General features: G+C 36.9%; 1 protein-coding gene across 1 annotated transcript; it reads right to left on the bottom strand.

The window, feature by feature from the left end:
- Positions 1 to 545: 545 nt before the first annotated feature.
- On the bottom strand, positions 546 to 24830 carry LOC127442224 (serine/threonine-protein kinase PAK 2-like). The gene is made up of 14 exons (XM_051700095.1): positions 24423 to 24830; positions 10001 to 10233; positions 7652 to 7755; positions 7255 to 7399; positions 7046 to 7167; positions 5649 to 5781; positions 5444 to 5507; positions 5239 to 5287; positions 4974 to 5086; positions 2648 to 2765; positions 2462 to 2561; positions 2132 to 2328; positions 1721 to 1858; positions 546 to 1542 (listed from the first exon to the last, which is right to left on the bottom strand). Exons 2-14 carry the CDS (start codon positions 10185 to 10187, stop codon positions 1456 to 1458), a joined length of 1557 nt encoding a protein of 518 aa, XP_051556055.1. The 5' UTR covers positions 10188 to 10233; positions 24423 to 24830; the 3' UTR covers positions 546 to 1455.
- Between the last annotated feature and the right edge of the window lie 195 nt (positions 24831 to 25025).

Raw genomic sequence — 25025 nt, 5'->3', positions numbered from 1 at the left:
GGCATAGGTGAATGACGGACCGGGCCAATGGGCCCAGTGCTCAGGGGCCCTGACTACCAAGGGCCCAGGGGGTCCTGGGCTGCAAGGTCTTGCATCCTGGTCTCATGAAATTGTTCATTGTTAGTTCATAATGAATTACCTAATGTCAATGTGTACAACTAATTTTAAAAATGTATAAATTGAAATTAACATGAACCAATATTGACAAATGCAGTAAAAGTATTGTTCATTGTTAGGCCATGTTAACTAATGTTAACAAATACAACCTTGTTGTAAAGTAAACACTATAATCTGACCAAATAGTGTAAACTTAAATGCCATTTAGATTTGATCTAGAACTGTACTCAGTATAAAACTATTTCTTATGGTCATAACAGAATAATGCATGACACATTCAGCAATGCAAGTTATAGAAATTTACCAGCTAATGTTACAGTTTCAACAGTCTTTGCAGATTCAAAATTCTATTTGAATAATTTACAAAGGATATGTTTTAAAATGTTTTCATCAATTACAAAAATGTCTCATAGGAAATAAGCAGAAAGCAGATAAAAAGTGCATTTAATCTAATGGAATGTATGAAAATGTGAAAATGTTTCTCATTGAAATGTAGTTTTTACTTAAAAAACAAGTTAGATTTAACATGCAAAGAATATAGCAAATGTTTTATTTCTATGACAACAATAAATTCTGGTATTCTGTCAGACTGTTAGTTAAAATATAAAATACTTTATACATACACATAAATAGAAAACGGCTAGTCAAAAATGTCCTGATTCCTGTTTTTCCTTTTTTTTTTTTCATTTTGGCATGCTAATCAAGGTACATAATATACAAAAACACTTTATTAAACTTTGGATCTTTATTTTTTGTGCTAACCAAGGCAACAAAAAAAGTAGAAAGTGTTAATTAAATATCATATAGCAAAATATTTTTTTAAGACAAGCGAAGGCAAATAGGTAGTAGACACAAGTGACAGGTCATTATGAGACGAGGGAAATATAACTATTCAAGTATTAAAAAAAGTTTCTGGAAGATTAAAAAAAAAAGACAAAGTACTTTGTTAGGTAAGAATGCACAGATTCTCATAACTAATGAAATACATGACATTTTCAGGTACGCACACACAGACCAATGAAACGGTGACAGAACCGTTTACATGTAACAAATACAATAAGAGATATCAGCAGAAAACAAGAAAGATTACAGTTTTGGCTCCTCTGGTATTTTGGCCCCTTCAGGCACATTAAAAGAGAGTTTGGCATGAGGAGGCATGGCATGGTGATTGTGCAACTCTGTAGCCCAGGTGGAGATGACTAAGGTCCTCAGGGCTGAATAGCAAAGGTCCTTCACTGGGCTAGAAGGGGGACTCTGATGGAGTGATAGAAGTCTTCACAGGAACTGGTCGTAAGGAGGAATTTGGACATTGGCACATAGTGATAAACGGTTCTGATGCTAGCGATTACTCTTCATTGCCTCCTTGGCCGCAAGTATGAGAGGAGTGAGGCTGGAAAGGGGCTTTGCCAACTTGAGGAAAGGATGCTGCAAAACAGACATTGGATAGATGGAAATGAGTACATTCTTCATAAGATTACCTAGTCATCAACACCAGGTATCTCAAACATCACCATCATCTAAATCTGATTGACTATACAAGTTGAGTTGTAAACAGACAAAACCAATTTAGATATTTGTTGGGGCTTTCAAATTTGCTTCTTACTTGCAAAAGTTCTTTTCCTCCACCTCTCTTCTCCACGTCCATTTCAAGGCAGCGGTTGAGGAAGTCTCTAAAAATGGGTGACAGCTTCTCAGGGTTCTGCAGCTCTGGGGTGCCATTAGTGGCAATGAGGTACAGCGCCTGGAGATGGAGATGATGGACATTAACAACAACCACAATATAACACTGTAATAGAATTAATACAGAATGTTTTGCAGAAGTTATACAGATCACTTGAGTCATCATATTTACAAAAAGCTTTCCAAAGCTCAAGCTGTGTAGTCATTTTTTGGTCATTGCTCAAAAATACCTTTACACTCCTACTTTTGTTTCATATTACTTAGAAAAAAATCAAGAAATGTGTTTACAAATAAAAGACCTCTCATAGTCATTTATAAGACAACAAAGGCTTACCCTAAGTGGATTCTCATTGAGGTAAGGGGGTTCACCCTCTACCATCTCAATGGCCATGATACCCAGGGACCATATGTCCACTTTGGGTCCGTAGGCCTTACGTGTGACCACCTCAGGAGCCATCCAATAGGGTGTTCCCACCATGGTGCTCCTCTTACTTTGCTCAGGTGTGATCTGAGCACAGAACCCAAAATCAGCTAAGAAGAAGAAAGGAGACAAAAATATGCATAATGTTAGTTGTGTATCCCAAGAATGTGTTAACAATTTTTCCACCCTTTCTACATTGCTAACTTAGGAATAGAGCACTTCACAGTAGGACCATGAACTCACTTAGTTTGACAGATCCATCCATTCCTAATAGCACGTTGTCACTTTTAATGTCTCGATGAATGACCTGGTTTGCATGCAGGAACTCCAGGGCTTGTAAACACTGTGGAAGAACCAGACTACAATACTCAGACAATGATGGGAAAAACATACGTGTCTGATCTCATAATTATGCCCAAAATACAATACCTCTCTGCAGACAGCAGCAATCTGTGCCTCATCCATACAGGTTTCTGTTACCACATCGGTAAGAGAGCCTCCAGCAAGGTACTCCATCACCACAAAGAGCTCATCTCCTACCAAGAAGCTACACGAATGCAAAAGAAAACCAAAGGCAGATGATACTGCGATTGAAATGGATTTGAAATACTATAAAGGAATGCTCCATGTTCAATACAAGTAAAGCTCAATAGACAGCATTTGTGGCATAATGTTGATCACCACAAAAAAATATTTTGACTCATCCCTTGTTTATAAAAAAGAAAAAATCAAATTTATAGCCAGGAACTTACAATGGAAGTGAATAGGGCCAGTCTATAAACGTTAAAATACACACTAGTATAGCCACAAGACGTAAACGTTATACATGTTAACATGGTTTAAGTGTGCTAAAATCAGGGATTTACCTGTTTTACAGCAGTTACTAGATTAAAGGGTTTATTAGAATATATTATCATGACAATGAAGTTGTAATAATGGATATATCTTTACACAGATAAGATTAGTAAGTGATTTTATCTCACTAAAATTATGTTTAACGTATAATATTTACAGTACTGTGCAACAGTTTAAGGCACTTAAGATGTTTCACAAAAGCATTTGTCTTAAGATGGTTATTTATATCTTCAGCTTTAGTGTGTCAATAGGAAAAATACATTTTAGACTCTCAAACATTACTTTTGCAAATAGAAAAGATTAGAATAGAAGAACAGGGTGCTCTACAAGAGATGGCATTGCCCCCACAAAGCCCCCCCACTGAACATCGTGTCAGTCTGGGATTACACGATGATACAGAAGCAATTTTGACAGCCTAAATAGATAGAAGAACTGTGGTAAATTCTCCAAGAAGCTTGGAACATCCTATCTGCCAACAACCAAGAAAAACTGTGTCCAGGTGTAGCTAGGAGAATTGGGGCTGTTTTAAAGGCAAAGGTGGCCACACCAAATATTGATTTATCTTTTTATGTTTACTGGACTTTGTATGATGTTAATAGATAAATGAAAACTATTTATGGCATTAGTTTTGAAGACATCCTCACTATGCAACATTTTTCACAAGTGCCTAAAATTTTTGCACAGTACTATACTTCTTGTGGCTATACTTTTGGAACAGTTGGTATTTTAACGTTTATGGACTGGCCACATTCACTTCCATTGTAAGTGCCTCATGGAACCACAATTTTTGCTTCTTTTTTAGTAAACAAGAAGCGAAGGTCAAAACTATTTTTTGCAGTAATCAACATTATGCCACATATAATGTTGATTGAGCTTTACTTATTTTGAACCCAGAACATTCATTTAAGGAACACTGTGCATAAGTTTGATTTCATTTAATCCTTAAATGCTCTAGTGACACGGGACCTCATTCCACACCCTGTACCCCATCCATTTTTTGGAGTTGTGCCCACACCTCTTTAGTATTCCTCAATCTCTCTATTATCAATAACAATTATTATTATTTTTTTTTAATCGTTTAAGTACCAAAAGTGTGTAAGGTCATTAGAGACCCTAGGTATGTAAGAGTGTCATTTTTTTAATTTATGTTTTGGCACTTCCATGAAATATATTTCATATTATTTCATATCTATACAAGTTTACTATCAAATGATATCTATTTCTTTGTTTATTACAAGAGAAATTAGTACTATATTCATACGAATAAATACTATATCCCGTTGACTTTCTGTGCAACAATGAATTATCAACAATTGTGAATTATCAGAATTCTATTTGCTTGTTCACATACATATTAGACATGTTATTTCTTACTTAAGGTGGCCTGGTTTACATCTGGCATTGCTATTTGATGAAGAAACAATGTGGAAGTAAACTATAGCAAGTACAACACATGAACAGTTTGATATAACTATTTTCATTTAAATGTACTATTGAAATTATGTAAGTTGTGCATGTATTTAGATAATAAGTGCTTGATGTGTTACTTATGTGTAGCTCAATATGTATTTGACAGCCAGTTGCGTCTTATGAAATTTCAGTGTGAAAGTAATGAATCCTGTTCTAGATTTGTCCTGATTTGTTGCATTTTCTTTTTAATAAATGAAAAATAAAACATCAAAATATACAAAAAATAATTTTATTATATTATTTTCTTGTCTTGAAAATCTTTTGTAAATTTGACACTATCTGGGCACATTGTAGATCCATTTGTGATAGATATAAGTGCCGGGTCTCTAAAGATCCGAATATGTAAGACTGTTTGGCAAAATTCCCATGCATATAAGGTTTAACTGGGAGACTTTACATTTTTAAATCATCCCTTGAGCAATGTAACTACCTGTCTACAAAGTTGACGATGTTTGGGTTCTTTAGCTCCTTCATCACCAAGATCTCATTAATGATCAGCTCCTTCTTGGGCTGCTTCTGGAGGTTAATCTGCTTGATGGCGACCTAAAGAAACACATCACTGTTAGTTCACATAATCCAGATTATTTGGCCTATTTCAACTATATCAGAAGAAAAAAAGAGAAAAGCGAGAAGGAGAAAAGTAAAAATTCAATTAACAATTCAATAGTCAATAAACAATACAGAAAAAAACCTACCTCTTGGCCAGTAGCAACATCAATGGCTGTGTACACCGTGCCAGATGCACTGTTGAGACATAACATTCAATTCAAGCAAATTGATTCAAGCTACAACCAATGCAGTTATTGACTAATAAATCAGTAATAAACTATTCCTGAGATAAAGACTGATAGTATAAATGTAAAACTTGCAAAATGAGAATAGATCATTAAATATATTTACCCTTGTCCGATTTTTTCATATCGTGTGTACTTTTTCTTTGGGTCTCCAATACTGACAATAGTTCCTGAGATCAATCAAAAACAACCTTCATGCATTGTTTGACACTTTTGTGCTGATACATGTCTAATATACTGAGATGTGTTTAGTATTCCTGTACTAATAATGCAACACTCAAAGCTGAACAGGGAGAGTCAGAGAGACATACTAAGTTTTTCCATTATCTCCTCGTCGGTCATCTTGCCCTTGCCCTTCTTCTGTTTATCAGCGGCTTTGGAGGCTTCTGTGTCTGCGATGGCTGCAGGTGCTGGAATGGGATCGATGACAGAGCGTGTGTATACCTATCCAGACAACCGAGAAACAATGGTTTTTACTCCGATCCATAATATATGAAAGGAATATAAAATGTTAATTTTATAAGTAATCATGAATATTTGGATCAATGATATGAATTGAAATCATATCACTATGTGCTGATGAGACAATTGGGCTAAGAGATGTTCCTGTCAACCAGGGTCATCTAATATTTGATGTAATTCATGATTTGTTATTTTGATTTGCAATGGGTTTAATGCCTCGGCAGACACATAGTGACCTTTCTCTATCGCATTAGTCTTAAAGGAATATACCGCGTTCAATACAAGTTAAGCTCATATGACAGCATTTGCGGCATAATGTTGATAACCACAAAGTAATTGCGACTCGTCCATCCTTTTCTTAAAAAAAAGCAAAAATCGAGGTTACAGTGAGGCACTTACAATAGAAGTGAATGGGGAAAATTTTTGGAGGGTTTAAAGGCAGAAATGTGAAGCTTATAATTTGATAAAATCACTTACATTAATTCCTCTTTTAAAACTCAAAATTCAGTTGTTTAAATTGTAATTTTTACAGTCATTTTAGGGTTAGTTGACATTACATCGTCATGGCAGCGAAGTTGTAAAATTGGCAATAACTTTACACATAAAAAATTAGCGATTTTATAACACTAAAATCATGTTAACATGCATATTGTTTACGTCTTGTGGCTATACTTTTGAAACAGTGAGTATATTAACATTTACGGATTGGCTCCCACTGATTCCATTGTAGGTACCTCACTGGAACCCAGATTTTTGCTTATTTTAAAAGTCAAAATAATTTTTGTGGTAATCACTTTTATGCCATAAATGCTGTCAATTGAGCTTAACTTGTATTGAACCCAGAATATTCCTTGAAGAGGCGAGTGTTGTTGAATGGGTTGTTTTTCTTGAAAGGACTTTGATGAGAAAACTAAAAAATTGAAACTTTGATTATATCATGATGGTAGACAATAGAGAGCTGTATAATCTAACACAGAGACAGGCCAATTTTTCTAAATGTATTATGCATTGTGTTATTGTAACTTTTGATTTATTTACAGCTACTCTTGAAATTGATTTGATTTTAAAGGTAACCATTATTACTCAAAAAGTGAGTTTATTTGAATTAACTGATTAAATTGAAGGACTTTACATAAAAATGCTGTGGGTTTATAAACAGTATTGTAAAAATGCCCCTGAAAATCAATTCCAGAGTGCAAATATTATCCCTTAATAAACAAAGTTTCTGACTCTGTTGTCCACTCACAGACACGGTATGCTGTGGACGTGGTGCGACAATGGGGGGAGGGGCTTCATCGTCATCATCATCATCAGGGTCTTTTACTGGTGATTGCTCTGAGCCTTTTTTTGCTGGTGGTGCATCTTTATCTGAAATAAAGAAGAAAAGCATAGAAGGACATTATGGGTTGAATACAAATACAGATTGAGAAGGGGTGTGTTAATGTATTCATATACCTGTAAAGCTGAGGTATTTCTGTATGCCGTTGCCTGTGGAGTCGTAGAATTTTAGCACATCCAGCACAGCCTGAGGGTTTTTCTTCTGCTCTGATTTTGTGATATTGGAGGTCTGCAGCAGACGAGCCCACTGCTCTGGCATGCCCTGAGCGAGTAAAGAGAGAGGGAAAACAGGTAGAGATGGAAAAACAGGGAATGGGAGAGAGAACAAAGTGTGAGAGGAAGAAAGAGTTAGGACCCATCTAATAATTTGACTAATTAAACTCATATAGGCAAATCAAATCAGTTCAGAATCTGAATTGAAGATCCTCTGCAGTATTTGATGGATTAAGACGCAGATCAGGAGCAGCATGAGAAAATTACACCAGAGGAAAGGAAGAAAGTAGGTGTCACTCACAGTGAACTCCCCTGTGACAGAATCAAAGCCAACGTGTATGGTGTGCTCAAAGTCTGAAGGGCTAGAAATCTCTGGACGATCTTTATCCTTGTCTTTCTTTCTTCCTTTAACAGAAAGAATAGTTGTTGTTAGATGATTCTGGTTATTGGCAAAATGACAGATTTCTATGGACAATCTCACAATGTTAAAAAAAAAAAAAAAAAAGTCTGAGATGAGCACACCTCTGCTTCCAAGGCTACACAGGCTTATTTCAGGTTTGAGAAAGAAAAGACGAAAAGTTAGAACAAAAAGTAATTACAGATAGGAATACCACTTTTTCATTCCCGATTGCGGTATTGGCCGATACTGATACCAGTGTTCTATTTTTCTTGATAAGTTTAGAATATCCACACCTCACTGTTTGGAACTGACTGGGGGTCCTGTTTATTGTGTAAAGAAATGTGCATGAATCCCATGCGTGCTCTGGGTATATGACAGGACAGAGCAGCGCTCCTTCATTTTGAAGTGCGCAGTCAGGGTTTGAAATTAATTTTTTGGCTCACTGGCCACAGTGGCTAGTAGTGTTCCAAGGTCACTAGCCACTCAGCATTTCCTTCTTCTTCTTTAGCTTTTCCCATATGTGCCATTAGGCGTCTGGCTTCTGGCTCTGATGACTGTGTCGCAGACACAATCTCTCCTAGTCTTTTCCACCACATTTCGAAGATATCTCATCTCGGCTCTCTAGCCTCTTCTGCATAGTCAAGCTTTCCGCTCCATATATGAGTGTGGGCAAGTAGACGGCATTGTAGACGTGCATCTTGGTCTTCTGGCAGATTTCTCATTTGCCTGCTAAGGTGTTGTTGATGCTATAGTAGATCTGGCTGGCTTTGTGGATCCTGTTGTTGAGCATCCAACATGCCGTCTGACTTAAAGATGGTTCCAAGGTATTCAAACTGGTCGACTTGTTCGATTGGTTCGTTCTCCCAAATGATGTTGAGGGTTGCTGGCTCTCCTTTGGTGAACTGCATAACCTTGGTCTTCTTCGCATTGATGGTCATGCCGTGGTCCATGTCCAGGTCTCATCCTCCAGTTACCAACTTTCAGTCTCCACGTTCTCCACCGGCATTGTTTGATCACCTGGTTCATGAAGACCACAAAGAGAAGTGGGCTCAAGCTGTCCATCTGCTTCACACCTCTTCCCATCCCAAACTCTCACAAAAAGTGCTACAGGTAACTAGAGACTGTACTGCATTCATTCGTCTGGACATTTTATTTGAACGAGAATGATATTAGTTTAGCAGGACAAAGTCCTAATGATTTAAGTCATCTCTAATAATATCTGAAAGCAAACATGGCCAGTTAGAAAAGAAGTAGGATAGAACAAGAGGAAAATATCAATAATTTTTCCATAATTCATGGAAGTTTTAACCCATTCATTCTATATTGAACTTGCCTATGAAAGGTTACCTTTGTTCTACTATTGTTTAACAGCGGCATTTGTAATAATAAGGCAATTACCACAGGTAAGACCATGGATGGCTCCACAACTGAACATAAGCACACTTCATTCCCCCAGCACAGATGCACATGTAAGTTATGAGAGGCATATTTAGTGCTTATAAAGCACTGAACACGAGATGAATATAAACCCTGTATTTCAAACCCTGTGCACAGTGCATGCAGAATATGTATTTATTCATTAACTGCAGCCTTTTGCAATTCACAAAGGTATTGTATGGTTCAAGAGCCTTTAAATATAATGCAGGGGTCATATGTCCTACTTTAATGGTGTTTTTATGGTTCTTTAATGTCATATTTGAAGCTTGACAGTAACGACCATGACTAACGCATAGTATTGGGTTTGGATCAGTCTCGTCGGACTGATACCCAGTTTCAATACAAGTTACGCACTATCGTTTGCATTCATGGTATGCTGTCGATTATCACAGACAATAGACTTGTCCATCTTTCTTTCTTTTTTTTAATTTTTTTTTAAGTAAAAACTATAGTAACAGTAAGGCACTTAAAATGGAAGAAAACGAGACAGTGGAATAAACATTAAAGGTGAAATGTGTAATTTCAGCATCATTAGCCCCAGACAGAATTGCAAATATAAAGTTTAACCATGAACGCATGTAACGCCTGTGTTCCATGGAACACAAAAGATGTTAGGTTGAATGTTAGCTCCAGTCACCATACAATTTAATAGCAACTTTTTTAAATACCATGGAAGTGAATAGTGACTCAGGTTAACATTCTGCCAGGTATCACCTTTTGTGTTCAATGGAGGAAAGAATTTGTTTTAAGAACAACATGAAGGTGAGTAAATGATGACATTCAAACTATCCCTTCTCAGTCCACTAGTCTTACCTTTGTCTCCTGCAAGCATGGATATGATCCTGTTACGGTGTTTGTCCTTCTTTTCCTCTGGGAGGGAGGGTAGGGGTTTAGAGCTGGGGCCTGTTGACGTGTTGTCCTTGTTGCCAGTGTTAAAAGTGCTGCTCATTCTGACCGGTGGTGCAGGGGGTTTGTCCTCCAGCTCTCCGTTGTCGGACATGACAGGGAAACACACGCAGAAGGGTTATAGGGTTTCAGAGATCAACCTGCAGGGGGCGGTAGAGAAACAGACATTATTGCTGAGTAGGAGTTTATGCACTAATGACTATTAAGCTACATGGTATTGGACACCTTCGCTCACTGAATAAAGCATGGCTGACTGTGATGCAGAATCCACGCTGCTAGGTGTCAGTGTCAGTCCAACACAACTGCTATATTGACCAGGGCAACATAAAACAATTACTGAGTGCACCTTTAACCCCAGTGCCAAGGATCCACCTTGGCAAGAGACTTCTTTTTCAGACCATACCAGTTTCATCTATAACTGTTGCTGGCTGCTTACAAAGCGTGAAACAAAATTAGCAATAATAAAACAATGAAGCTATTTCAGTGAAATCTCAGTGGAATGATTTCTGAATTTTATTGTACAGACGTACCTTTTATAAAAGCTTTCCAACCACTATGATAGCCACACCAAGAGTCTGCAAAAATAGTTCCATGCAAACTAACCACTAACCAACAGCTGCTACTGTGTGCTAGAAACAGGCAATCAACAAGTTAGCATGGACAGAGAGAGACATAGCTGCCTATGTTCTCCCAGAGATGCAGCAACAATGTCTTCCCCTGTGTGAAAGCCACTGATACTTTTGGGCATTCACTGTCACACAATAACACAGAGAACTAAAAGTGAACTTAGCCAGAGACAGTATAAGGGAAGGAGACAGATGATTCAAAAAGGACAAATCATAACACTCAACAAGCTGCTAAGGGAGTCAGTAAATTTGGCATATTTCTTTATTCTGACTGCTGTAATCCACTGCTCCCTCTCTTTGTCCTCTTTTGGAAAGTTGTGGAAACAAAATAGTTTTTCTTTTGCTGTTGGAGCAAATGGGAATGCAAAAATAATATTTGCTGTGGTCTCCATTGAGAAGTCGACCAATTATTGGTTTTGCCAATTGTCGGTGCCGATAGCTACACTATTGGAGCAATCTGTTATTGGCAGAAATTAATGCCTATAGTTTTTCTTTCCGTGGGTGGCATTGGAAGGTTCCAGAGTATGAGGCCAGCCTCTGGAGGTAATATATTGTAAATAAACAATAATCAGATTTTCTAAATTGATTTTCTGGTATTACTGGGATTTCAGCTGCACAATAAACTACATCTAGGATTTAATTAAATTTGGACTCTTGTACCTCTATGTGCCTGTCATAGTAAAGCAAGACTCATAGAAAACACAATCAATAAATAGATTATAAAAACGAATCGCCTGACTAATCATTTTCTGCTTTTTCCAATGCCTTGGTTATTGCTATTGGCAAAATCCAATATCGATTGACCTCTACTCCCATTCACCGCTACAGATGTTTATCCTGCTATGGTTTCATTGATTAGAATACAAGGACATCACACAAATAAGCTTTAAACCAACAAGACATGATGCACTGATAAATTTGTTTTCGGATCTTCAAAATTTCAGAATAGAAGATCCAGAGGAATGGAAGTAGGCATGCGACCGTATAAAATTTTCATATCACGATAATTGCTTAATCTTTTATCACTGTATACGGTATTATTTAATTTTTGAATTACATTCCAAATATAGGTTTAAACATAAACAAATTGTATTGTTGTTCTCTTAATAACAAACTGGCCTTTTGAAATTAACAGATATCAAAGAAATTTGAAAAGAACCCTGAACTTTTAAAAAATGAATGCATGTTTTTTTCTGGATAGAAAGCCAGTTGCTAATATATAGCTAGGCGCTGGCTACAAATTTAATAACTGCAAGTTCACTCACACTGTATGGCTACATACAATTGCGTTGCATTCCAACTTGAATTTAATATTAAAATCATCATTGTGCCACATTGCAATTATGAATTACAGCAATTAATATAAGGTGATTACAAAGACACAAACTTTACTGCGCAGCTAGCATAGTTTTAGTAAACTACTCTTGCTGGCACCACTTACCTTTATCTAGCTGAACTGCACGGGATGATTGTCCTGCAGATGAGCGAACATGTTGGAGGTGTTCCTGTGTTTTGCTGCCACTTGTTTTACACATAGGCAAACCATTTTCGACCAACAATCCCACTGTATTTTTATGGAACCCAAAATACTCCCACACTTCCGACTTAACTCTTTTAAATGGCAGATAAAGGGTTTGATTGCATTCCTCCTTCAACCATGCTTCTTGTCCACGTTGGTTTTGTTTACATCAGAGTGTGCATGTGTCATTTATGCCGCATACACGCAGTGTTGTGAATCTTGATTCGTTGATGTAAAAAAAATGTACTGTGCGATCAGACAAAATCGAAACAATTTGGCTAAAAGGTTATCTAGAATTATTTACGGTATTTTGAAGTACCCACGATAACAATAACAATGTTAAGTACTGTGATGTACCGTATTACTGAATAACATCACATGCTTAAATGGAAGTACAGATTATTTATTCTAGAACATGCATTAACTGGACCAGCCTGAGAAAAAGTCTCTTTGCGTGATTTGAGCTAAAGAAGAATAATTTATGACACAACTGTATACCAAATTGAAACAGACTATTAAAATCTCATCTTGACAAACAGATTTGAAGATTTTTGTTTTTCCTCATTCACATAGTCTTTTTGACTATATAGAAAATAGCTGCCAGGGGCATGACCAATCTGGCCACCATAACTGGCTTGCCTCAAGAGGGATTAAGTTAGTATAACTGTCCTCAGACAATAACAGTGCAAGGAGATCATCGATTCATCTCAAAGTGCTGAGGTCAGGTCAGTGTGCAAATCTGCAAAACAGGATGTCTGGCAGTGAGACATGCAGCTAGAGGAGGTTATGGTACTCATGTGGCGATTTCTAATCTGAATATATACATTTCAGTTTAGTAGTTAAATACTAAACATGTGGCCTCAATTCGTACAAAGTTGTACTCGGCGACAGTCTGTCAAGTCATGTTAGAAATCAGTGCTGTCATGTGGCTGACTGCATTCTCTCCACCCGTCATCAACATGTCCAAATAAGGTAAAATCCTGTCTCACCTCCGTGAGGTCAATTCAGCAAATAAGTCATATGCAGCATAACCTCGATGTGACCACAATGTCTTCCTGTTTGACAGCACAGCTCTACTGTACCCCAGCACTATTCATACAACAAAGAACCTAAAAACTGGTGTGATTTAAACTGTAGAGAGAGAAGAAAGAAGAGTCTTGCATGATGAATCTTTCAGTTGAATCAGTTTGCACACAACACATTTTGATGTTAAAACGAGCAATTGCTTCATGAATCCCAGGCTTACACTCTTGGAACTGAATTAACATTTGAGATGCAATGGTCTAACTGAGCAATAGAACATTTCATTTGCAAAATATGTTTGAATGAAAATTACTAACAGTGATGCAAAATTTCAGTTTGTTTGAATGTTGCTTTTCATCTGGTATTTTATTTAGCTGTTATAATGGAAAGATAGATACATTCTGGTAAAATGCTTTTACCATGAAAACTTAAATTAACAAACAAACAAAAAACAAAACACATTTTCAAAATTAAATGTTTTGGTAAAAAAATAAAAATAAATAAATAATAATAAAAAAAAAATGTATAAGAAGATCAACAACTAAGGCCATTTTGGATATAATGACAACACTGCAAAATTGAGAAACGATCAATAAAAGTAAAACTATTGCAAAAGACTTGCATGATCTTAGAACGCCAGTCATGTTAAGCCAGTTCCTGTTTCCTTATAGAGAACAAACATGGCCAAAATAAAGCCAGTGCAGTCAATAAAAGACAGTTTTTGCTGTTAGTCCTGTCTGAAAAATATGCAATATTAATAATACAAAGACTGAATCCCAACAAAGAAAAACCTGTGAGTTCCAAATTGTTTACTGAGTCATCTTTTCAAACATAAAAGATATCAATGATACCATAAATACATCTATATGTTGCAAGGAAAAGAAAACAAATTAACCACTACTGGAGCCTGTTTAGTTTAAAATCCTGCTACTACGCAATACACTTAAGCTTGAGAAAACTGGGACATCTTACCCCAAGACAACACAAACTCCAAAAAGAGAAAACAAGGAAAAGGTTGCAATCAAAGCACGGTCTCACCCTGAGGAACCCTGATGTAGAGATCCAGCTGACGTCCCTGGTCCAGTTCTGGTACACTCCCGGGACATGGAGTGTCTTCCCTATGGTGTCCACTGTCTATATCTCCCTGTGCTTCCACTAAAGTGAACTGTGAGGGAGGCATGTTGATGCAGGCATGCTTCATTCCACAACAGATGAAATGCTGCGAGTGCAGTCATGCCTTTGTGCTGCACATTGCTATGGCGATGTACCAACCCTCAGGCTTGATGCAAGGCAATACAGCAGAGACACTAGGCTGGACATACCTTTACACACCACTGCCTCTCGCTTTGAAGAACTGTGCACAGCTACCCCCACAATTACAGATACCACTACACTACTAGAAATGAAAAGCATACAAATCTGGATTATAGGAGCTGTTTTAGGGTCTTGGTTAGAGAGCACAGTCTCAAAACTATGAAAGCATGAAAATCTAGAAGAAAATAAGGATCTGTTTTTTATCAGGCCTAACGCTACACAAAATTCAAGATTCTTGGAAATCTCTATGAAGATTTTCTCCAATTTTCATCAAGTCTTAACTTGCTTTTCCCATAATGACAGTTATTTTGAGATGGGTGTGGCTCCCCTGCACACAGCGCTTTATAGGCTCAAACACACTTATGCATATTCCATTTCATGAGGATTTTTCCACTTACGGCACAATGTTTCAGGTTTCTCCATCAAAAACTGTTGGCCTGGCCTATCACAACTCTTAAAGCCTCAGGCAATTGATTCGAAAACCCTTTCTGACAAGCCACGGATAACCTCACAGTAACTCTGAGCAAATGGTTAGAAGCAAACTGCAAGTAAGCATAACATGCATGCAAACAGACTTTGACAAAGGGCTGCACAATTAACAGAATAAATAATCAAGATTACAATTACAGCTGCCACAATCATGAAAAGTGTCAAAAACAGCATTTCATAGAGGTCTGCTCCTGTTGCACAAAAAAAAACATAGGCATATATACACTCACCGACCACTTTATTATATATACCTGCACACCTACTTATTCATGCAATTATCTGATCAGCCAATCGTGTGGCAGCAGTGCATAAAATCATGCAGATACGGGTAAGGAGCTTCAGTTAATGTTCACATCAACCATCAGAATGGGGAAAAATGTGATCTCAGTGATTTGGACCATGGCGTGATTGTTTGTATCAAATGGGCTGGTTTGAGTATTAATGTAACTGCTGATCTCCTGGGATTTTCAAGCACAAGTCTCTAGAATTTACTCAGAATGATGCCAAAAGCAAAAAAACATCCAGTAAGCAGCCGTTCTGTGGATGGAAATGCCTTGTTGATGGGAGAGGTCAACAGAGAATGGCCAGAATGGTTTGAACTGACAAAGTCTATGGTAACTCAAATAACCACTCTGTATAATTGTGGTGAGAAGAATAGCATCTCAGAATGCTTCATGGTTGGGATGGTGTTCTTCGGCTTGCAAGCCTCACCCTTTTTCCTCCAAACATAACGATGGTCATTATGGGCCAACAGTTAATTTTTTGTTTTATCAGGCCAGAGGACATTTCTCCAGAAAGTAAGATCTTTGCCCCCATGTGCAATTGCAAACTGTAGTCTGACTTTTTTATGGCAGTTTTGGAGCAGTGGCTTCTTCCTTGCTGAGCAGCCTTTCAGGTTATGTCGATATAGGACTTGTTTTACTGTGGATATAGATACTTGTCTACCTGTTTCTTCCAGCATCTTCTCAAGGTCCTTTGCTGTTGTTCTGGGACTGATTTGCACTTTTCACACCAAACTACATTCATCTCTAGGAGACAGAATGCGTCTCCTTCCTGAGTGGTATGATTGCTATGTGGTCCTATGGTGTATATACTTGCGTACTATTGTTTGTACAGATGAATGTGGTACCTTCAGGCATTTGGAAATTGCTCCCAAGGATGAACCAGACTTGTGGAGGTCCACAATTTTTTTTCTGAGGTCTTGGCTGATTTCCTTTGATTTTCCCATGATGTAAAGTAAAGAGGCACTGAGTTTGAAGGTAGGCCTTAAAATACATCCACACGTTTATTTGTCTAATTGTCTTAAGGCTTGATATAATTTTCTGGAATTTTCCAAGCTGCTTAAAAGCACAGTTAACTTAGTGTATGTAAACTGGAATTGTGATATAGTCAATTAAAAGTGAAACAATCTGTCTGTAAACAATTGTTGGACATGTGAGGTGTCTATTTCTCAAACTAGAGACACTGATGTACTTATCCACTTGTTTAGTTGTATCTGGGCCTTCCACATCTCTTTCTGTCCTTGTTAGAGCCAGTTGTCCTTTGTCTTTGAAGACTGTAATGTACACCTTTGTATGAAATCTTCATACAAGTGTTGTATAGCCTTCATTCCTTGACTGACGAGTTTCTAGAGAAAGCAGTTTCTTTTTTTGCCATTTTTTACCTAATATTGACCATAAGACATGCCAGTCAATTGCATACTGTGGCAACTCAAAAACAAACACAACGACAATGTTAAGCATCATTTAATGAACCAAATAGCTTTCAGCTGTGTTTGATATAACATCAAGTGATTTTCTAGTACCAAATTAGCAATTTAGAATGATTACTCAAGGATAAGGTGTTGGAGTGATGACTGCTGGAAATGGGGTCTGTCTAGATTTGATCAAAAAAGGACTTTTTTTCAAATAGTGATGGTGCTGTTTTTTATATCAGTAATGTCCTGACTATAATTTGTGATCATCTGAATGCCACTTTGGTGAACTAAAGTACCAATTTCCTTCTGAAACAGCAAAATCTGTACATTATTCCAAACTTCTGGCTGCCAGCATGTGTGTGTGTGTGTGTGTGTGTATATATATATATATATATACAGTTGTGCTCAAAAGTTTGCATACCCTTGGAGAATTGGTAATATATGTACCATTTTTAAAGAAAACATGAGTGAGCATGCAAAACACATTTCTTTTATTTCTTATGGGATTCATATTCAACTGTAGGTTATAACAGAATGGCACAATCATAAAACAAAACATGGCAACAAATAAAAAAATGAGGCTGCATACCCTTAGTTCTTAATACTGTGTATTGCCCCCTTTAGCATCAATGACAGCGTGCAGTCTTTTGTAATAGTTGTCTATGAGGCCCCAAATTCTTGCAGGTGGTATAGCTGCCCATTCGTCTTGGCAAAATGCCTCCAGGTCATGCAAAGTCTTTGGTCGTCTTGCATGAACTGCACGTTTGAGATCTCCCCAGAGTGGCTCGATGATATTAAGGTCAGGAGACTGTGATGGCCACTCCAGAACCTTCACCTTTTTCTGCTGTAACCACTGGAGGGTCAACTTGGCCTTGTGGTTAGGGTCACTGTCATGTTGGAAAGTCCAAGAGCGTCCCATGCACAGCTTTCTTGCTGAAGAATGCAAATTTTCTGCCACTATTTTCTGATAACATGCTGCATTCATCTCGCCATCAATTTTCACAAGATTCCCCATGCCTTTAGAGCTCACACACCCCCAAAACATCAGTGAGCCACCACCATGCTTCACAGTGGGGATGGTATTCTTTTCACTATAGGCGTTGTTGACCCCTCTCCAAACATAGCGCTTATGGTTGTGACCATAAAGCTCTATTATGGTCTTGTCACTCCAAATTACAGTGTGCCAGAAGATGTGAGGTGTGTCAAGGTGTTGTCGGGCATATTGTAACCGGGCTTTTTTGTGGCATTGGCGCAGTAAAGGCTTCTTTCTAGCAACTCGACCATGCAGCTCATTTTTGTTCAAGTATCGTCATATTGTGCTCCTTGAAACAACCACACCGTCTTTTTCCAGAGCAGCCTGTAGTTCTCCTGAGGTTACCTGTGGGTTTATCTTTGTATCCTGAACAATTCTTCTGGCAGTTGTGGCTGAAATCTTTCTTGGTCTACCTGACTTTGGCTTGATATCAAGAGATCCCCGAATTTTCCACTTCTTAATAAGTGATTAAACAGTACTGACTGGCATTTTCAAGGCTTTGGATATCTTTTTATATCCTTTTCCATCTTTATAAAGTTCCATTACCTTGTTATGCAGGTCTTTTGACAGTTCTTTTCTGCTCCCCATGGCTCAGTATCTAGCCTGCTCAGTGCATCCACGTGAGAGCTAACAAACTCATTCACTATTTATACACAGGCACTAATTGCAATTTAAAAAGCCACAGGCATGGGAAATTAACCTTTAATTGCCATTTAAACCTGTGTGTGTCACCTTGTGTGTCTGTAACAAGGCCAAACATTCAAGGGTATGTAAACTTTTGATCAGGGCCATTTGGGTGATTTCTGTTATCATTATGATTTAAAAAGGAGCCAAACAACTATGTGATAATAAATGGCTTCGTATGATCACTATCCTTAAATAAAAGACATTTTTTTTGCATGATCAGTCATATTTTCAAAATCAATGCTAAAATTTCACAATTTCTGCCAGGGTATTCAAACTTTTGACCACAACTGTAATATATATATATATATATATATTAGAGCTGTCAGAATTAACGCGTTAACGCATGCGATTAATTAAAAAAGTTTCATGCGTTACTTTTTCTTAATCGCGCTTAATACATTGACTGTTAATACAGCATAAACACTGGTATGAAGGGCGGAACTTTTGTAATGTATCCCCCCTTAGTCATTATACTGACGCACATGCCACAAACAAACAGCGCCAGAGCCCTTCTATCAAGGGAAGCCTACAAGCTAAGCATTAAACAGCATAATGCAGCGGTCCCATAGACATTCTATGGGCTGTACTGTCATAACACGCTACTTGACCATTACACTCTCTCCTATAATAGAGCCGCGGAGGTTGTTATCTTGGTAAATAAAAGAATCTCTGACAGCGCTTCCCTGTCAGTGATAAAATGATGGAGAAAGGAGCTCTTGGCACTATTCGATGTACAAAACAAGCCCAGATGGGACTTGTGATAGAAATCAAGTATTTTTCAGCCTTTGTTAATGTGTTTGTTTGCAAGCATTTCTCATATTGAGTTCAAAGCGGAGAGCGATGCAGGTGTTGATGCTCTGACGCGAATCCTGAATGCAGCTTCACAAATGCTGTAACAAAGCGGATAGCCACAGTCTACTGGCAGATTAATATTGTGGAGGATGAGAGATTAAGGGATTTAATGCCCACTGCAATGAACATGCAGCATATGTGGGGAATAGTTCTTTCAATTAGTCAAACTCTAGGGCTGCCCCCTAATAGTCGACCAAACGTTAGTCGATGAGAAGAGTCTTGGTCGACCAAGTTTTGATTAGTTGGTTGGTCGCAGAAAAAAAAAAAAAACTCAACAGGAAACCAACGAACACTGATATTACTGTTGATTGGATGCTAGGTGGTACTATGGGGTAATTTTCGTTAAGCAGGGTTAGGGTTAAGCCTACACAATAAAGCAAGACACCTTGATTTCAAACTTTGAACTTTATTTTTTATTTATTTTAACTTAAAATTCTAATGAAACTGGAAAAAAATTAAGTGCAATTAAAATGTGTGTTGTTCAACTTTTTGAAAGATGGCTTTACAACAGCTGTAAAGGACAACATCTCTCTTGCAAAGAACCTACTTCATCCGTGCATTCTCTACTAGTCAAAAGTTTTGAAACACTTGACTAAAATGTTTCTCATGATCTTAAAAATCTTTTGATCTGAAGGTGTATGCTTAAATGTTTGAAATTAGTTTTGTAGACAAAAATATAATTGTGCCACCATATTAATTTATTTCATTATAAAATTACAATTTAATAAAAATAAAAAAAAGTTTTTGAAATTGATGACCTGGACCAAATAATAAAGAAAAGCAGCCAATAAGTGCCCAACATAGATGGGAACTCCTTCAGTACTGTTTAAAAAGCATCCCAGGGTGATACCTCAAGAAGTTGGTTGAGAAAATGTCAAGAGTACATGTCTGCAAATTCTAGGCAAAGGGTGACTACTTTGAAGATGCTAAAATTTAACACAGTTTTGATTTATTGTTTAGTCACAACATAATTCCCATAGTTCCTTTTATGTTATTCCATAGTTTTGATGACTTTACTATTATTCTAAAATGTGAAAAATAAATTATAATAAAGAATGAGTAAGTGTTTCAAAACTTTTGACCGGTAGTGTGTGTGTGTGTGCGTGTATATATATATATATATATCGCAATATCCAATTACATCGGCAACCCCCTGGCTGAGGGATCGGTGAATATTCTTGCTTTAGTGATTTTGCACTGAAAATTTAATTTATTTAAAAAACGAAAAACTTAAATCAAATACATTTCTAAATTCAAATTGCACTCCAATCGAAATGAAAAAGCAATTAAAATAATGAAGTGTTCAAAAAAATAATATATATAAGTAACCTTCCATTTACCGTCAGGCAAGTCACAAATGAAGACATAAAAACAATTATAAATGTAAAAATAATAATTATAATGATGATAATATTCACTGAAATATAAAACATGGTTCGAGGTGAATGTGTTTTTGTATTATTTTATGTTTTAATTACAGATATATAGGCTGCAGAGTTGCGTTCACAGTGAACTGCTCTGTGGAAATAAAGCGAACTGAACTCAAAGCACCTCCTGAGCTGAGATGTCTCAGGTCATTTGCAGCACTCATAGATGATACTGTTCTTGCAAAAAAAAAAAAAAAAAAAAAAAAAAAAAAAAAAATATATATATATATATATATTTCAGAAGACAGAAACAAAGAGTGAGAACCTTTTACATGTGCGTTCCACGAGTCTGCACGCCTCCGTACAAACAGCGTGTCATGCATGCGTATAGACGGCTTTTCTATCATCTGTTCTTAATAATATAAAATGTGTTTCTTCAAGCACGTGTCTGTGTGCCTACAGGCAAATTATTTGTAATATTAATTTGATAATAACAATAGCCTAATAATAATAATAATAATTGTATACATTAATGGGAAAATAAGCCAAATATCATCTTGACATCGTCAAAGGCATCAGCTATTGGCGATCACTCTGATCATAGTCAATCTCCGAGATCATCATCTGTTGGCAAAACCCTAATGTGCATTTCTCTCTATAAATTAACAAAATGTTCAGAAAGTCTCCTTGCTGGTTTTTCCGACACATTTAGAATCAGTACCGCTTTTGCCGGTGTCACTGCGGCTTGCTTCGTGCGTGCGCTTGTAAAATGTATATTTTAAAGGCTCATTATTATGGTTTAGTATTTCTCTGTATTGTAGAATAGTGTTAGCAATGTTACTTATAACATTCTTTCTCAGCCCTCGAACTCAAACCATATTCTGATGCCCCTCAACATATATATATTTAAGTAATTAAATTAATATCATAAACGTGCGACAACTAGTCGACTAATAGCTTAAACTAATGCCTACTAGTCGAATAGGAAAATCTTTGGTCGGGGGCAGCCCACTTAGACTTTGAGAAACATTTAATGTTATTTGAGTTGGTGCTATACTAGTGCATTGCTATCTTTATTTTGTGGTAGACTTTGTTTGGAAAATGTTAATAAAGCATTATATTGCTACATACTGTTTTGTTTGCTGTCCTAAATTGGGAATACATGAATTTTGACAAGAAGTATATATATATATATTGTGAAATTTCAGCATTTTTAAAATCTGTGATTAATCGCAATTAACTACAAAAATTATGCGATGAAAATGTTTAACCGACTGTTAGCACTAATATATATATATTTTAGGGCTGTGGATTTATTGCGTTAATTCAGAGCAATTAATTATAAAAAAGAACACATTAAAAAAATGTATGCAATTAATCATGTCCTTGGACCATAATAAGGAATATTCCTTCCATCTGAGCAATTCAAGCTTGAAGTACCACTGGTTTTCTCAAGGGGGAAGTAAGCAAAATTTGCTGTATAGGCAACGCGCAGCTTATACAGACAGAGAACAAACCACACTTACCGAAAGCAGACAACACAAGATGAGAACACACTCTTACACTCAAACACAGCTTGATGGAGTGCAAAAAAGAAGGCAGGGATCTCAAAACGTGTTTCAAACTTCGTTTAACTTAACACAGCAACCTAAAAACGGTATGTTTATGACACGACGCAAAAGAGATGCTCCAAAATCATCCGTCAGATGCAGGTGTACACTGACGTCCTTAAAACAAGCCCTTATAATAAATCTTGGACTGATTGACAAATTCAGTGGCAAGATGGATTGCAGTGAACTTTAAGCCAATAATAGGCTTATGTTCAATAATATGGAAATAAATTATATATTGGATTCTAAAGCCACTTTTTGTGTTGTCTTTTTTAATGCTTTTTTTGTGTGCCAAAAATAATAAAATGCATTTTAATGATCTGTATTATTATTTTTTATATATATTTAAATAACTATTTATAATTATTTAATCATTATACGTTGAATTATTGTTATTTGAGGGGCTTTCTCAGCAAATATTTATCTATGCAATTAATATAATAACAGAATTTTCATTTTGGGGTGAACTATTCAAGATTAAAATATATAAACAGCAGGCTACTATCTTTTCCCCAAAGACATCACATACATATATATATATATATATATATATATATATACTCTTACTTTTTCCATCCATTGCATGCATAATAATTAGGTAGGAGCTCAGCCAAAGCCTGCAAGCTGTCCTCTCAGTTTCTGTGATGAAAAGTGGAAGCAAGAATAAAAATGCCAGAGAAAGCTCATGGGGAGAGGGCCTATGGACATTCCCATCTGCTCCCTTAAGCCGCTGTGATTCTCATTTAGCAATGCCAAGCCCTAACTAACCAGCATACTGTATACTCACTTTTCCCAGTTAGGGGCTTTTAGGGCAAAAGTAAACATAAGGTGCAAATGACTATACATGAGATAAGCTTTAAACCAAGAAGACATGTTGCGCTGATAAATCTGCATAGTTCTCAAAAATATCTAATCAAAAATATTTAAGCTATGTTAGTTTTGATAGTGATTAAAATCTTCAAGCAACCACTCGAGACACAGTTAATAATAATAAAAAAACATCAGCTGAGTGCATCCACTTCCTATTACTCACATCCCCTCAGTTTCTGATTGGAGGAAGGATAACAGAAGTATTTCCTGATCCAAGGGGTAACACGACCATTATACGTCACACACTTGCACTTAATCTCACCAACTGGACCAAAACAAGGCTATGTGAGCACGCCTTGCTTTTACAGATGTGTAGTTGTGTAGAGGAACTGTTTACAGGAAGACAGACCAGGGGCCTTTTGTATTTGCAGTTTCTATAAAAGGAAATACTGAGCAAGGCTTCCTGAACTAGTCAAGCTGCCCTCCTCTTTCTATGCTATTGGACAATGTAGGCATGTGTTTGTCCAGAGATGAGCAGCGAGAGCTTCCTAACCACCCAACTCCTGCTTGTCATTCATAACACAAGTACAACATCCAAGTGACTTTGAGCAGGACATATCACGTCATATTAAACAATAAAGGCCTTGTGGCTATAACTCATTAAAATGGAAAATGTAGTAAGTATGCAGACTATGTAGTATATAGTAAGTAGAGAAACATTAACATTCTCTATTTATTTAATTTAAATAAAGGCCCACAGTTTATAGATGGCATATATTGTGAAGATATCTTGAATATGCAATCTTAAACATCATCTACTTGAAATTCTACACTTCAGTTTACAGCAAAGTAGAACTGAGACACTTATTTGATTACAGTTTGACATAAAGAGTTGTTTATGAGGTATTTCAAACTATTTTAAACAAGTAATAGCCTAATTTAAGAAAAAAGATACTTAACAGTTCATGTATACATTCTTAATGGAAACTAAGATTAACACTTTGCAATGTTGCATCTAAGCAGTTGTAAGCAGTGACCTAACTACTAAATATTACCCATAGGGTTTGGTATTCTTAAAACAGCTCAACAGAGATTATTTCCTATTCTTTTAAAGAATAATAAGAAAGAAATAACATCCAGCAAACATATAATCGGAGAGGCGTTTCATGTCAAAACAGCTCTGCATTATCAAAACAAGGCTGTCCACGTGTTATAAACACACAAGCTCAATAAACATCTAACTTTGAGCTGATGCTGGCCTTGCAGATTTTAGGATTAAACTAGTTTAGCATGTTCAACTCACCAGAACTTCCGCAGATCTCTTCAAATTTTAGCTCCGCCTTTTCACCCTGCTAAATAGATTTTTCTGCAAGTATAACAAGGATAACTCCCTGGAGAGTATGGTTTGGGAAACCGTGTCGGCGTGCCTGTAGGTTCTTTGGAGTAGCTTCTCTTGGACCCGGGATCTGTCTGCTATGCATACGGAGGGGAAGCGGAACTGCCGACCCAGCCCAATCTTTGGACTTCACTAAGCGTTGATTTTTAAAATTGGCGTTTTTGTCTAGTATGCTGTTAATTTAAAAACTCGCAGGTGTATTCATATATAAAGCGAAATGTAAATTGTCCTTGGACGTTTTCTGCAAACTCAAACTACTTCTCTGGGTCTGCGAATAGGTTCCATGAGCTCTGGCGGCTCTGTTGCATGACGGGAAACGTAGTCCAGACTTCAACTAAGGAAGCTGAGATGAAGTGCTCTAAAAACTACATTTCCCTACCTCGGAGCCCAACTTTGCCAAAACACGTTTCATTCCTCACCGGGTTGAGAGGCGTGATAACGGGTATAAAGTTCTGTAAATCTGACGTTAATTATTTAGCTAAACGTATAAACAGACGTAATTTGTCAGAC

This window comes from Myxocyprinus asiaticus, chromosome 6 (assembly GCF_019703515.2).
Source record: "Myxocyprinus asiaticus isolate MX2 ecotype Aquarium Trade chromosome 6, UBuf_Myxa_2, whole genome shotgun sequence".
Lineage (NCBI taxonomy): Eukaryota > Metazoa > Chordata > Actinopteri > Cypriniformes > Catostomidae > Myxocyprinus > Myxocyprinus asiaticus.
Note: the sequence above shows the minus strand (reverse complement) of the source record. Positions and strands in the feature narration are given on the sequence as shown.

Excerpts from the sequence above, each read along its gene's own strand:
- LOC127442224 (XM_051700095.1), bottom strand. The coding sequence starts at position 10,187 with ATGTCCGACAACGGAGAGCTGGAGGACAAACCCCCTGCACCACCGGTC. Across the intron at positions 5,782-7,045 it reads GTCCACAGCATACCGTGTCT|GTATACACACGCTCTGTCAT; the intron begins GTGAGTGGACAA and ends TTGTCTGGATAG. Across the intron at positions 2,329-2,461 it reads GGATGGATCTGTCAAACTAA|CTGATTTTGGGTTCTGTGCT; the intron begins GTGAGTTCATGG and ends TCTTCTTCTTAG.